At 48.6% G+C, this 14562-nt stretch overlaps 1 protein-coding gene across 1 annotated transcript in view; it reads left to right on the plus strand.

The window, feature by feature from the left end:
• Positions 1-14562, plus strand: part of MADD (MAP kinase activating death domain) — a 50699-nt gene continuing 36137 nt past the window's right edge. The window contains 13 exon segments of the mRNA XM_027775437.1: positions 1-118; positions 1854-2485; positions 3832-4106; positions 4604-4735; positions 5410-5523; positions 7520-7600; positions 10263-10441; positions 11032-11267; positions 11452-11608; positions 12314-12417; positions 12508-12698; positions 13027-13277; positions 13527-13666. Of these exon segments, the coding sequence (XP_027631238.1) occupies positions 57-118; positions 1854-2485; positions 3832-4106; positions 4604-4735; positions 5410-5523; positions 7520-7600; positions 10263-10441; positions 11032-11267; positions 11452-11608; positions 12314-12417; positions 12508-12698; positions 13027-13277; positions 13527-13666 (2554 nt within the window). The 5' untranslated portion in view covers positions 1-56.

Raw genomic sequence — 14562 nt, forward strand, 5'->3', positions numbered from 1 at the left:
CGAGTCTTTGCTCGATGCTCTGAAGTTTCTCTGAGATGAACCAATGAGTTGGAACCATGGTGCAAAAGAAGAAGCTCTGTCCTCGGTTACTTGACTACCTGGTGATCGTAGGGGCCAGGTAACTAAAAAGAGACTGATTTGTGTCTTGTCATCCGAGGTATTCGCAAAATCTGCACTTATATCCCATCCCTCCCATGTTACTTTGTGGAACCCTTCGCGGGTATTATTTCACTCTGAGGGGAGCATTGTTGTCCCAGCAGGGCAAACTAGTCAGGTGGCTTGAGACTGTTGGTTTTAGCAAGCATCTTGGTGATCATAAGCAAATATATTTTGTATATTCCGATTTATTTATTTATTTATTTATTTATTTATTTAGATTTTTTTTGGGGGGGAGGGGAGAGGTTTTTGCTATAGGGCATGTGCATCCGCCAGAAAGAGAGAGACAGACAGAAAGTGAGAAATCACCCCCCAGTGGGGATGGCCACACCACATTCCCTTCTCCTCCATTCTCCTCTCGGGATCTTGGGCAGGCGCACACACGCGCCTGGCATGAGTTTAAGGCACCGGTCCAGGACTTGAGCCATAGTCAACTACATGGGAGTCCAGCAACATAGCCATTACACCAATTGCTGGTCCCTAGATTTTTTTTTTTTTTTTAGAGAGATTTTTGCTATAGGGTGTATGCGCTTGCCAGAGGGACAGACAGAGATAGACAGCTAGAAATCACCCCCCACGGGGGATGGCCACTCTGCAATCCCTTCTCTTCCATTCTCCTCTCAGGATCTTGGGCACGCACGCACACGCGCCTGGCGTGAGTTTAAACCACCTGGTCCGGGACTCAAACTACGGTCGACTACATGGGAATCCAGTGACATAGCCATTACATCAACTGCTGGTCCCCTGGCGTGAATTTTAAGCCACCGGGTCCAGGACTTGTACTGTGATCAAATATGTGGGGAGTTCAGCCACGTAACCATTATGCCATCTGCTGGTCCCTATTTTTTAGATTTTTCCATAGGGTACACACATTCACCAGAGAGAGACAGAGAAAAAGGGAAAATGAGAAATCATCCCCCTGAGGGAGTTTCCGTGCCATAATCCCTTCTCCTCCCTTCTTCTCTTGAGATTTGGGCACATATGCACATGTACCCAGTGTGTTTTTCAAGCCACCGGGTCCAGAACTCAAACCACACGCTTGGCCATGTGAGATGTAGCATCCTAACCATCACGCCACCTGCCGGCCCCAATTTTCTTATTTTGTAAAACAAAACACTACCTTGTGTTCCTTGTGTTCCTTCTCTACCTGCATACGCTCTTTTTTTTTTTTTTTTTTTTTTGAGAGGTTTTTGCTATAGGGCACGTGCGCTCGCCAGACAGAGACAGAAAGTGAGAAATCACCCCCCAGGGGGGATGGTCACGCCGCAATCCCTTCTCCTCCATTCTCCTCTTGGGATCTTGGGCACGCACGCACATGTGCCCAGCGTGAGTTTTAAGCCACCGGGTCTGGGACGCGAACCGCAGTTGACTACGTGGGAGTCCAGCAACATAGCCATTACGCTAACTGCTGGTTCCCAATATGCTCTTTTGATAATTAATTAGCTGATTCACCTTGAAAGGTGCTAATTGTCTTAAGGTGTTAGCGATGATTTTATGGTTGACATTTTCCTTTCATTTCATTTCAGACTTTATTAGCCTATCAGCTAAAAGGGGCAAGTAGCACCCATATTTCCCAAGGTCCTAGTTAGGTTACTTCATCCAAAATAGCATTTTGAGCTTTAGTTGTTGGCCGTGGTTAAAATTTGATAAGAGTGTTCTGTCCTTTCAGGCCGCTGAGTTTGTTTTTCTACCCTCAGGCACCCGAGCAGTGACAGTGTGGCCCAGACTCCTGAACTGCTCCGACGATACCCACTGGAAGATCACGCTGAGTTTCCCCTGCCCCCGGACGTGGTGTTCTTCTGCCAGCCCGAGGGCTGTCTGAGCATGCGGCAGCGGCGCATGAGCCTCCGGGATGACACGTCCTTTGTCTTCACCCTCACTGACAAGGACACTGGAGTCACACGTTATGGGATCTGCGTCAACTTCTACCGCTCCTTCCAAAAGCGAATGCCCAAGGACAAGGGGGAAGGTGGGGCAGGGTCCCGCGGGAAGGAAGGAACTCGTGCCCCCTGTGCCTCCGAGGAGGTGGGCACTGAAAGCTCAGAGAGTGGCTCGTCCCTGCAGCCTCCCAGTGCAGACTCCACCCCCGAAGTGAACCAGTCACCTCGGGGCAAGCGCCGGGCCAAGGGCGGGAGCCGTTCCCGCAACAGCACGCTGACATCCCTGTGCGTGCTCAGCCACTACCCTTTCTTCTCCACCTTCCGGGAGTGTCTGTATACCCTCAAACGCCTGGTGGACTGCTGTAGTGAGCGGCTGCTGGGCAAGAAGCCGGGCATCCCTCGAGGTGTACAAAGGTACGGTTTGCCGCCGATGCTCCGAAGATTGGGAAGCATTTAGAGATGTGGGGAAGAGGAAATTTCCTCTATGACCTGAGGCCCTTCGGTTCTTAATGTTTCCAATGTAATTATTTATTTCATTTTATTTATTCATTCATTTATTTTAATTTGACCAGAGAGAGAGAAAAAGTGAGAAAGTAAGCTGCCAGGTCCGGAACTTGAACCGTGGTCAGCCATGTGGGAGTGTCCAGCATATTAACTACCATGCCACCTGCTGGTCCCAGTCCTTCAGTTCTATTTAAGCATTATTATTTTTTAAAAAATCATTTCTTTATTTAATTTTATTTGTTATTATTATTTATTTTTTAATTTGACCAGAGAGAGAGAAAAAGTGAGAAAGTAAGCTGCCAGGTCCGGAACTTGAACCGTGGTCAACTACGTGGGAGTCCAGTACCTTAACGACCACATCACCCGCTGGCCCCTCTACTTAAGCAGTTAGTCTTTACTAAGTAAATACCTGTTGTGATGCTGGACCTCCTACCACAACGGTGTTTGGAAAATGCCGAGGAATTTGATGTGTTGTGGCGTGCAGGGCAGGAAGTCCTCCTATGGATACTCTTTTTTTTTTTTTTCCCCAAAAAAGCAGTTTTAACTTTAAGAAATCAAAGAAATGCTAAGGAAGTTTGCTTAAAACTTAAAGCCAGGAAACAGATTAGGATTCTGTTCAAATAATAGGTACATGAACCTAACAACGGCTTAAGACAGGACAAAAATCCTTAAAACTGGAAAACAAAGCCTAGAAGAAAAGCAGCAATGTTTCAGTCAAAAGTCATAAAATGCTATTTCACCAGTTCAGTCTCATGTCCTTAATCTACCTTCTGTTGTGGTTCGATCTTCCCAATTCAATTCTGGGATATAATATTCAACTCCAGACGTGTCCCTATGATTAAGTTGGCCATTTTCTTAGTTTTTTTTTTTTTTTTTTTGAGACGTTTTCGCTATAGGGCGCATGCACGTGTGCTCGCAGACAGACAGAGAGAGACATAGAGACAGAAAGCGAGAAATCACCCCTCAGGGGGGATGGTCATGCCGCAGTCCCTTCTCCTCCATTCTCCTCTCGGGGTCTTGGGCACACACGCACCCGGAATGAGTTTTAAGCCACCGGGTCCAGGACGTGAACCGTGGTCGACTACATGGGAGTCCAGCGACATACACTAACTGCTGGTTCCCAGCCCATGATTTTTTGTTAGTGCTTCAAAATATGTCCAAGACACAGTGGTGTCAGGAACAAGTGTTGAGGATTCTAGTCTCAGATCTAATACTAAATGTTGTATGTCCTTAGACAACTCTTTTGTTTTGTGGAAGGGAGTGATGAATACATGCCTTGCCTACTATACAGTCTATCTGGTGGAGGAGAAGTCCAGCGCCCTCCTGCAAGACCTCCGGGAGATCGAGGCCTGGATCTATCGATTGCTGCGTTCCCCAGTACCTGTCTCGGGGCAGAAGCGAGTAGACATTGAGGTCCTGCCCCAGGAGCTCCAGCCAGCGCTGACCTTTGCTCTCCCAGACCCCTCTCGATTTACTCTAGTGGATTTCCCACTGCACCTTCCTTTGGAACTTCTGGGAGTGGATGCCTGTCTTCAGGTGCTGACCTGCATCCTCTTAGAGCATAAGGTGAGAGGCCATCTTTACACAAAAAAAAAGAGCTTTGGAATATGGCAGAGGCTAGACCCCCAGCTCTTCGAGCACAGGAAATAGGTCTTTTTCATCTTTTTGCGTCCAGGAGGTAACACGATTCCACATACGGCAGATACTTAATAGACATGGGTTGAACTAATGTCCGGGGACCCCGTGGGATGCGGTCAGAGGTTTGCCACTCAGTTGAATGATTAGTTACACTGACCTGGAAATGTCAGTAGTTCCGTGGCAACGAGTGGTCCTGGGATGGGAGTCCAAGAACTAGGAGGGCAAGGGAGTGGTTCAGGGGAGATTTCTGCAGTGCTTGAGTTGGGAGGTGGTCGGCGTCAGGGGGCACTGGGCAGCGGAGACTGCGGAAACCAAACGGGAGCTGTGGGCGTGGTGGGACAGAGATCGGCCTGTCCGTGGAGGCTGTTTTCCTCTCAGGCTGGCCACGTGCTGCAGAGGGAGCCTCACGGAGCGTCTGACTGCAGGTGGTGCTACAGTCCCGAGACTACAACGCACTGTCCATGTCCGTGATGGCGTTCGTGGCCATGATCTACCCCCTGGAGTATATGTTTCCTGTCATTCCACTGCTCCCCACGTGCATGGCGTCCGCAGAGCAGGTGAGTCTCAAGGCTCCCTCCAGCTTTGTCCCCCTGAGGGAGGCAGCTCAGTACCCAGAGGAGTTGCACATCAGTACTGGTCTTGTGGCCCCTCTGATTTACCTTGTCTGCAAAATCTGACTGATTTGAACTGCTTTGGTGGCAAAACCAATATATTGTTTTTGCTTATCACAGTTAATGATGACAGACTGCTGGCTACACTGCTGCAGGTGTGATGCGGTATACAGAAAACAGTGTGATACCTTTCTAAAATCCGGAAAGTTCTCAATTTTGAAATACATGTGGACTCTAGGGTTTTAAAAAGCAAGTGTATAGTACCAGCAGTTAGCGTAATGGCTATGTCACTGGATTCCCATGTAGTCGACCACGGTTTGAGTCCCGGACCCGGTGGCTTAAACTCATGTTGGGCACGCGTGTGTGTGTGCCCAAGATCCTGAGAGGAGAATGTAGGAGAAATGACTGCAGCGTGGCCATTCCCCTTGAGGGGGCGATTTCTCTCTTTCTGTCTCTCTGTCTTTCTCTGTCTTTCTGGAGAGCGCACGCGCCCTATAGCAAAAACCTCTCCAAAAGTAAAAAAGCAAGTGTGGATCTTTTCCTTCTCTTGGAAAATGCTGACGTGATAAGTGCTCACGATATTTCATCGCTGTTTCTTATCCTCTTTGTCTCTTCCACAGCTGCTGTTGGCTCCCACCCCATACATCATTGGGGTCCCTGCCAGCTTCTTCCTCTACAAACTGGACTTCAAAATGCCTGACGATGTATGGCTGGTGGATCTGGATAGCAATAGGGTGAGGTTCTTTTCTTTTTCTTTTCTTTTTTTCTTTTTTGCTTTAAGGCACGTGTGCTCACCAGAGAGCCAGAGAGAGACGGAAAATGAGAAATCACCTCCCAGTAGGGGGCCATGCTACAATTCCTTCTCCTCCAGTCTCCTCTTAGGAGACATGTGCCTGGCATGCGTTCTATGCCACCAGGTCTGGGACTCGAACTGCAGTTGGCCATGTGGGAGTCCAGCAACATAACCATTATGCCATTTGCTGGTTTTGCAGGGTGAAGTTCTTGTCTAAGACATTGCAGGGTCTAGAAATGACCCAATCCTGTGACATTTGTTTTTCTAATTGGTAGAAAGTTCTAAGTTGGCAAATTATTTCTATTGTGAGATTCACTGAAACAATTTTTTTAAATGCTACTTTTACTTTATTGGCCAAGTGGGCTCATGGTTAGGACACAAAGAATTACAGGATTTAATTTTGCCAGAGTTTAGTACTTTGCCCTCATTCTCCAAGAGCAGTAGGTCAGCCATGGTTGTGGGAGCATTATACCTGGTATAGATCACCTCCTAATGGCTTTCCTGGGGTTCAGTTTCCAGCCAGAAATGATCTCTCAGTGCAGAGATGTTTTAAAAAGAATTATTTTATTGGGGCTGGCAGGTGGTGTGGTGGTTAAGAGCGCTGGACTCCCACATGGCCAACTGTGGCTTGAGTGCTGGACCTGACAACTTTCTCTCTCTCTCTCTCTTTCTCTCGTTCTGTCCCTCTTTGGTCAAATAAAAGAAATAAATATAGGGATCAGCAGATGGTGTAATAGCTACGTCTCTGGACTCTCATGTAGTCGACTGTGGTTCAAGTCCCAAACCCGGTGCTTAATCTCCGCCCGGCCTGTGTGCATGTGTGCCCAAGATCCTGAGAGGAGAATAGAGGAAAAGGGATTGCAGCATGGCCATCTCTCCTGGGGAGTGACTTCTCACTTTCTGTCTCTCTGCCTCTCTGGCAAGTGCATGCACCCTACAGCAAGGAAAAAAAAAAACCTCTCCAAAAACAAATAAATAAATAAAGTTAAAGAAAATAATTCTTTTTTTTTTGGAGATGTTTTCACTATAGGGCGCGTGCGCTCACCAGACAGAGACAGAGAGACAGAAAGCGAGAAATCACCCCCAGGGGGGATGGCCACGCTGCAATCCCTTCTCCTCCATTCTCCTCTCGGGATCTTGGGCACGCATGCACACGCGCCCAGCGTGAGTTTTAAGCCACCAGGTCTGAGACATGAACCGCGGTCGACTACGTGGGAGTCCAGCAACATAGCCATTATGCTAACTGCTGGTTCCCAAGAAAATAATTCTTTTTTTTTTTTTTTTTAATTTGGAGAGGTTTTTGATTTAGGGCACGTGCGCTCTCCAGGAAGACAGAGAGAGACAGAAAGCGAGGAATCACCCCCTGGGGGGATGGCTGCACCACAATCCCTTCTGTTCCATTCTCCTCTCGGTATCATGCACGTGCACCTAGTGTGAATTTAAGCCACCAGGTCCAGGACTCAAACCGCGGTTGATTACATGGGAGTTCAGTCACGTAGCCATTAGGCCATTAGGCCATCCGCTGGTCCCCTAAATTAAATCATTCGTTTAGAATATAGGACCTTTTTGAGTCCCCTCCTATGTGCAGGTATATAATGTATGTGTTCACATATGTATGATAATATTGTCTTCCCATTCTTGTTATTAACCCTTATGTAAGTGAAGCTTCTGAGCTCCTGATTTTTTAATACAATTATTTATTAAATTTTATTTATCATTATTATTATTTTTTAAAATTTGTGTAGGGCATGTGAGCTCACCAGAGAGAGACAGAGACAGAGAGAGAGAGAAAGCGAGAAATCAAGCCACTGGGTCAGGTCTGAGACTCAAACCACTGTTGGCCATATGGGAGTCCGACACCTTAACCACTATGCCTCCTACTGGCCCCCTGAGCTCCTGATTCTAAGGCTCTGTGTCTTATGTTCTCCCCGGTACAGGTGATTGCACCCACCAATGCAGAAGTGCTGCCTATCCTGCCAGAACCAGAATCATTAGAGCTGAGGAAACATTTAAAGCAGGTACGTGAGAAATTACGGAAAAAGGGAAGTGGCATATGCCGTAGGATTGCTGTGGGAAGACAGCTGTTCTAAAAGCCAGTTTCCTTTCACTCTTCCGGCAGAGTCGACTCTCTGCCTTCAGATGGGCTTAAGAGGTCTGTGCCATTTCTAGATGTCAAAGTGAATCTCAGAAAGAGCCTTTTAGATTCCTTCTGATTCATCGTATGCCCATTACTCTGTAACGCCAATGACACTGTGTAAAAGAGCCCTTTGCTTTCTGTTTTTTGTCCTGTCTGCCGTTCTTTACGACTTTGGCACGTGCTCTCAGTCGTGTGAGGTGGGCATGAGTGGTGTGGACATCTGGCTCCTCATGTCCTCTTGAATTGACCCCAAGGTCCCTATAGAGCCTTTATTTTTCAAAGAGTCCATTGAGTAATTTCTTACATCCATTTTCCATTGATGTGTTTTCTTCTTCTGCATGCTGAGCACAGTACCTGAAGGTAAACCACGGCGGGCTCTGTTCCCTTCTGCTCTGTGTACTACGTGGGACCACCAGTAGATAGCGCTGTGTTTCTTTTCCGGAATCTCTGCTCTCTGTTTGAAGGGTCTTTAGAAATCGTTTTGTGTGTTTTCCGCAGCACTGTCGTACCCCTAGCTGATAGCTGTTTGGAGCGAATGGGTAGTGTTGTATCCTCCCTCTCCCTCTCATTTGCTTCATCCCTGATGGAACATAATCGCTTGCCCCTGCAGACTTTGGTGAGGGTTGCAAGTTCAAAATGTTCCGTAGCTGTCTTACTTGCTATGGTTCAATCTTGATTATCGCCTGAGTATGACCGATGAGATGGAGAGACTGATATATGTATGGAATTATACTTTACACTTTTGTATGTGCTAAGATCCTTGGGTTTATTGATCCTGTCTTCTGGCCCTATGTTCAGAGTATGGTCCACGAGCCAGCAGCATTAGCATCACTCGAGCTTGTTAAAAGTGCACAACTGGGGCCGGCAGGTGGCATGGTGGTTAAGGCACTGGACATCCACTTGACCGACTGTGGTTTGAGTGCTGGACCTAGGGCTTGCTTTCTTAATTTCCCTTTCTCTCTGTGGTCAAATGAAAATAATAATAATAATAACAATAATAATAATAAATAATTCCTTTTTAAAAATAATTATTTTATTTAATTTTATTCATTCATTTATTTAAATTTGACCAGAGAGGGGCAGAATGAGAGAGAAAGAGAAAGTGAGAAAGCAAGCCACCAGGTCCAGGACTCAAACTGTGGTCGGCCATGTGGGAGTATCCAGCGCCTTAACCACCATGCCACCTGCTGGCCTCCCCAGTAAATAAATCTTAAAAACAAAACGTGTAGAATCACTGCAGACATACTGAATCAGGATCTGCATTTTTTTTTTTTTTAAAGATTTTTGCCATAGGGCATGTGTACTTGCTGGAGAAGAGAGAGACAGAGAAGACAGTGAGAGGGAAAATGAGAAATCACTCTCCTAGGGGAATGCCATGCTGCAGCCCCTTCTCCATTTTCCACCTGGGATTTTGGGCGTGCATGTACATGTGCCCAGCATGATTTTCAGGCTACCAGGTCTGGGACTCGAGCTGTGGCCAGCCATGTGAGAGTCCTGCAGCCTTAACCACCATGCCTCCTGTTGGCCGCAAGATTCTGCACTGCTGTGCTTGGTAACAAGTGATGAGGGTCTGGACCAGTGGTTTTCAGACTGCCCCTAGAGCTTCTTAGGGGCTAATTTAGGCAGGGAACACTGAGCCTAGGAGGCTCTGGTTCCTTATGTCCTTCAGAGAACCCCTGTGTGTACATTTCATGTTTATTCCACATAGTTTTTACATAAATTTCAATTTTGAAAAATATTTCATGGCTAAAATCAATTTAAAAACTATTGTCCTGGGACCAGCAGTTAGCATAATGGCTATGTCACTGGACTCCCACATAGTCAACTGCGGTTCGAGTCCCGGACCCGGTGGCTTAAACTCACACTGGGCGTGTGTGTGTGCGTGCCCAAGATCCCAAGAGGAGAATGGAGGAGAAGGGATTGCGGCGTGGCCATCCCCCCTGGGGGGTGATTTCCTGCTTTCTGTCTCTCTGTCTCTCTCTGTCTGTCTGGTGAGCGCATGCGTCCTATAGCAAAAACCTCTTAAAAAATAAAAACAAAAACAAAAACTATTGTCCTGGACTTCAGATTTGATCAAGTGCCCTTGAGCTAGGCTGGCTTAAGATAGAAAGCTGGATCATTCAGACTGTTTTCTAAAGGTAAACTGTCTAGATTCCTATTTCAAAGAAGAAGGCCTTGAAATGGATTGGCCATGATTTGCAAATGAGCATGATTTATCATTGCAGAACTTTATTTTTTTTTAATAATTGTTTATTTTATTTTATTTATTCATTCACTTATTTTTTAGTTTGACCAGAGAGAGACAGAGGGTGACAGTGAGAAAGAGAGGAAGTGAGAAAGTAAGCCACCAGATTCAGGACTTGAACCCTGGTCGGCCATGTGGGAGTGTCCAGCGCCCCAACCAGCACCCCACCTGCTGGTCCCCATTGCAGAACTTTTTGATTAGAGTGTGGTAGAAAGCTTTAAGAAATCTCTCTCCTAGGAATTGCGATTGGCTCTCTGTCCTGGAATCTGCTTACTGTGAGGAATTTCTCGTTCCATAGGCCTTAGCCAGCATGAGTCTCAACACCCAGCCCATCCTCAACCTTGAAAAATTTCACGAGGGCCAGGAGATCCCACTGCTCTTGGGAAGGCCTTCTAGTGACCTGCAGTCTACACCTTCCACTGAATTCAACCCCCTCATCTATGGCAACGACGTGGATTCTGTGGATGTTGCCACCAGGTAGGTCACGTGGACTGTACAATCACGAGTCCTTAAACTGGTCTCTGCTCTCTCACTGACGTTGGGACAGACTGCTTCCCTGAGCCAGTTTCTGTATAAGGCGTGTGTGCTGTTTGGTTGTATTTTCCACTTTAGTAAAATCAAAGTAAAATCAAAACGACTTCATCAGTCTCAGGATGAAAAGGGGGACTGATGATTCTTTAAGATACCTCTCCCCTTGGGGGCCAGACCTAGGGCTTACTTTAAGTGCAGCGGTAAAACACAACATTCTGCAAGGCTGGCCCAAGGGAAGGGCTGCAGGCCAGCCTCTGGAGACCTTCCCGAGGATGCTGGGCATGCGCGTGCTCATGATCCAGGACTGGCTGAAGCTGGGGATGGGTCACGGTGTCAAGACCGTACTGGGGGGTACTGTCTCACTGTCTCTGTCTTGCTCATGGAAGCAATAAATAAACTTAAAAAAAAAAAAAAAAAAGATAATCTCCCCTTGATGTTGGAAGACTGCTTACCAGCAGCTTTGGGAGGTGGTCTGAGGCCCTGGATCCTGGGACAGGGTCCCGTCTAGGATTATCTCACCACCCACTTCTCCTCAGAGTGGCCATGGTCCGTTTCTTCAACTCCGCCAACGTGCTGCAGGGCTTTCAGATGCACACACGTACCCTGCGTCTCTTCCCTCGGCCTGTGGTGGCGTTTCAAGCTGGCTCCTTTCTAGCCTCTCGTCCCCGGCAGACTCCTTTTGCTGAAAAATTGGCCAGGACTCAGGCTGTGGAGTACTTTGGAGAGTGGATCCTTAACCCCAGCAACTATGCCTTCCAGCGGATTCACAACAGTGAGTGCACCCGCCCTCGCTCTGCCCACCCCGGCCTTCGTCCTGACTGCCTGTGCTCTTGCGTTTGCTAACCTTTGTCCTGCTCCCGCCATTCTGTTTTGTTAGGGCCTTTTCCTACCTTTCTTTCATGCGTCTTGTGCCTTTTCTCCCTTGCTGCTAACCCTGTCCTTTTCCTCATCCGTAGATATGTTTGACCCAGCCCTGATTGGTGACAAGCCCAAGTGGTATGCTCACCAGCTGCAGCCCATCCACTACCGAGTCTACGACAGCAACTCCCAGCTGGCCGAGGCGCTGCGCATGCCATTGGAGCGGGACTCGGACTCTGAGCCTACCGATGACAGGTGCGCAGTCCCTCACGGCCGCGAAACCGATTTCTTTTATTTTTAAAAAAAATTATTTATTTATTCATTGTGGGTTTTTTGGAGAGGTTTCTACTATAGGGTGCATGCACCCATCAGAATGATAGAGACACAGAAAGTGAGAAATCATCCCCCAGGGAGGATGGCCACGCCATAATCCCTTCTCTGTTCTCCCTTTGGGATCTTGGGCACACACACAGACACACCCGGCATGAGTTTAAGCCACTGGGTCTGGGATTCAGACTGTGGTCAACTTCATGGGAGTCCAGCGACATAGCCATTACGCCAACTGCTGGTCCCCATTCATTCATTTGTTTAAATTTGACCAGAGAAAGATACACGGAGAGAGGGAGAAAGAGAGAAAGTGACAAAGCAAGTCACCAAGTCCAAGACTCGATCCACAGTTGGCGATGTGGGAATGTCCAGCGCCTTAACCACCACGCCAGCTGCTGGTCCCATGAAACCAATTTCAAGGCGAGGAGTCTCTCCCTTGCCCTTGAGCACATGGAAGGCAAAACTCATAGGATTTTGGTGCCAGTGTTTGACGCCTTGGAATATATTCCGGGTGGTGGTTTTCCCTGCTTCTGTATTTGGACTTGCTCTGTGGCCTTGAGTTCAGGGTTCCCCTTTGGACCCCTCCTAGGGCTGATCAGATTCTTTTCCTGTTCATTTCTCTTCCCTGTGCAGTGGCAGTGACAGTATGGACTATGACGACTCGAGCTCGTCTTATTCATCCCTCGGTGACTTTGTCAGTGAAATGATGAAATGTGACATCAATGGTGACACTCCCAGTAAGTGCGCGGGGAGGCGGGCCAGCTGTGGGCAGAGGCTGGGGCCCAGGCACAGGGCAGTCCATCCCTGTTTCCCTCGGGGTCCGGCAGATGTGGACCCTCTGACACACGCGGCCCTGGGAGATGCCAGCGAGGTGGAGATCGACGAGCTGCAGAACCGGAGGGAAGAGGAGGGGCCTGGCCCGGACAGCGAGAACTCTCAGGAAAACCCCCCGCCACGCTCTAGCTCCAGCACCACGGCCAGCAGTAGCCCCAGCACCGTCGTCCACGGAGCCGCCTCTGTACGTGAGCACTGGGGGGTGGACAGTGAACACTATGGCTTCGGGTCTGAGCCTCATCCCTGTGAGGAAAGCCTGATACAGCTATCGATTTGCTTCCTCACAGTCTCATCGCTCCATGGGCCCTAGAGCCTAATGAGATGCAGTTTTAAGCTCTGAAGGTCATTGGGCTTAGTTTGAGCTAAGATCCCCCTAAGCATAATTCATGGAGACCACAGAGACCTTTTCCCACACACTCTAGTCTAGGAACCTCACAGGCCTGGGACTGGCCCTGTCAGGGAAGAGGTCACTGGGCACCAGGTCACCACTTTCTGTCCAACACGGTCCCTAGGAACCCGCTCACTCTGCAGAGATGGAGGATACAGCGGCGGGTGTCTCCAAGGCCCTCCCCACTGGGCCTCCCGGCGTCGGCAAATCGAACGTGGACAGGCGTCAGACAGAAATTGGAGAGGGGTCAGTGCACCGGCGAACCTATGAGAACCCATACTCCGAGCCCCAGTATGGCCTTCCCCCCGAGGAAGACGATGATGAACAGGGGGAAAGCTACACTCCCCGATTCAGCCAGCTTGTCAGTGGCAATCGGTGAGAGTCCGGGGATCCCTTCTGGATGGGTGACTGAAGGATGTCACGCCAGTGTGCCCCAGGCGGGGGTTAATCAGGAAGTCTGAGAAGGCCGAGTGCTCTCCTGGTCCTGCCATCCCCAGAGCGTGGTGCTCTGACCTGGGGGCTCAGGCACCGTGGGCAGGGAGGGGTGGCTGCCGTGTAGCGTGAGGCTCTCACTGCCAAGGCGAGGCCCCCCTGCCTGGGCTCACAGGTACGCTATGATTCAAGGGCTCAAAAGCTGCTGCGGCCCAACAGCTTGAAGTTGGCGAGCGACTCCGACGCAGAGTCCGACTCTCGAGCAAGCTCCCCCAACTCCACCATCTCCAACAACAGTACCGAGGGCTTTGGGGGCATCATGTCCTTCGCTAGTAAGTACCCTGAGCGCTCTCATGCCCGTGTTCTCTATAGTGGGGCCTGACTGGCAGATGTGACTCAGAACTTCGGACGTAGGGCCAGGCTGACGTGTTCAAGACCTAATTCAGGCCATTTTTGCTGATACCAAACCAAGTATTTTCAGGTAAAGTCCAAAAAGGACAGGAATTTGGACCGGCAGCTGGCGCAGTGGTTAAAGGCACTGGATTCCCACATGGCCAACTGCAGTTTGAGTCCCGGATCTGGCAATTTGCTTTCTCCCTTTCTCTTTCTCTCTCTGGTCAAATTAAAAAATAACAATACATGGAATTAAAGAAATAATTTTGGGGGGACCAGCAGTTAGCTTAATGGCTGTGTCGCTGGACTCCCATGTAGCCGACTGTGGTTCATGTCCCGGACCCGGTAGCTTAAACTCACGCCAGGCACGTGTGCGTATGTGCCCAAGATCCTGAGAGGAGAATGGAGGAGAAGGGATTGCGGCGTGGCCATCCCCCTTGGGGGTGATTTCTCACTTTCTGTCTGTCTCTCTCTGTCTTTCTGGAGAGTGCACGCGCCCTATAGCAAAAACCTCTCCAGAAAAAAAAAAAGAAAGAAAGAAATAATTTTTTTTTAAAAAAGGAAAGGGACATATCAGTCATTATTGCAACTGGGGGTTTCAGGCTCTCACACATAACATAGCTGAGTGATTGAAAAATAAGCATTAAATTAAAAATCATACACTTATTCGTAATTTTTTTTGAGAGGTTTTCGCTACAGGGCGCGTGTGAGACAGAGACAGAGAGACAGAGAGTGAGAAATCACACCCTGGGGACGATGGCCATGCCGCAATCCCTTCTCCATTCTCCTCTCGGGATCTTGGGCACGTATGCACACGTGCCCAGTGCGAGTTTAG

The sequence above is a fragment of the Tupaia chinensis genome, unplaced genomic scaffold (assembly GCF_000334495.1).
Source record: "Tupaia chinensis unplaced genomic scaffold, TupChi_1.0 Scaffold000561_1, whole genome shotgun sequence".
NCBI classification, from domain to species: domain Eukaryota; kingdom Metazoa; phylum Chordata; class Mammalia; order Scandentia; family Tupaiidae; genus Tupaia; species Tupaia belangeri.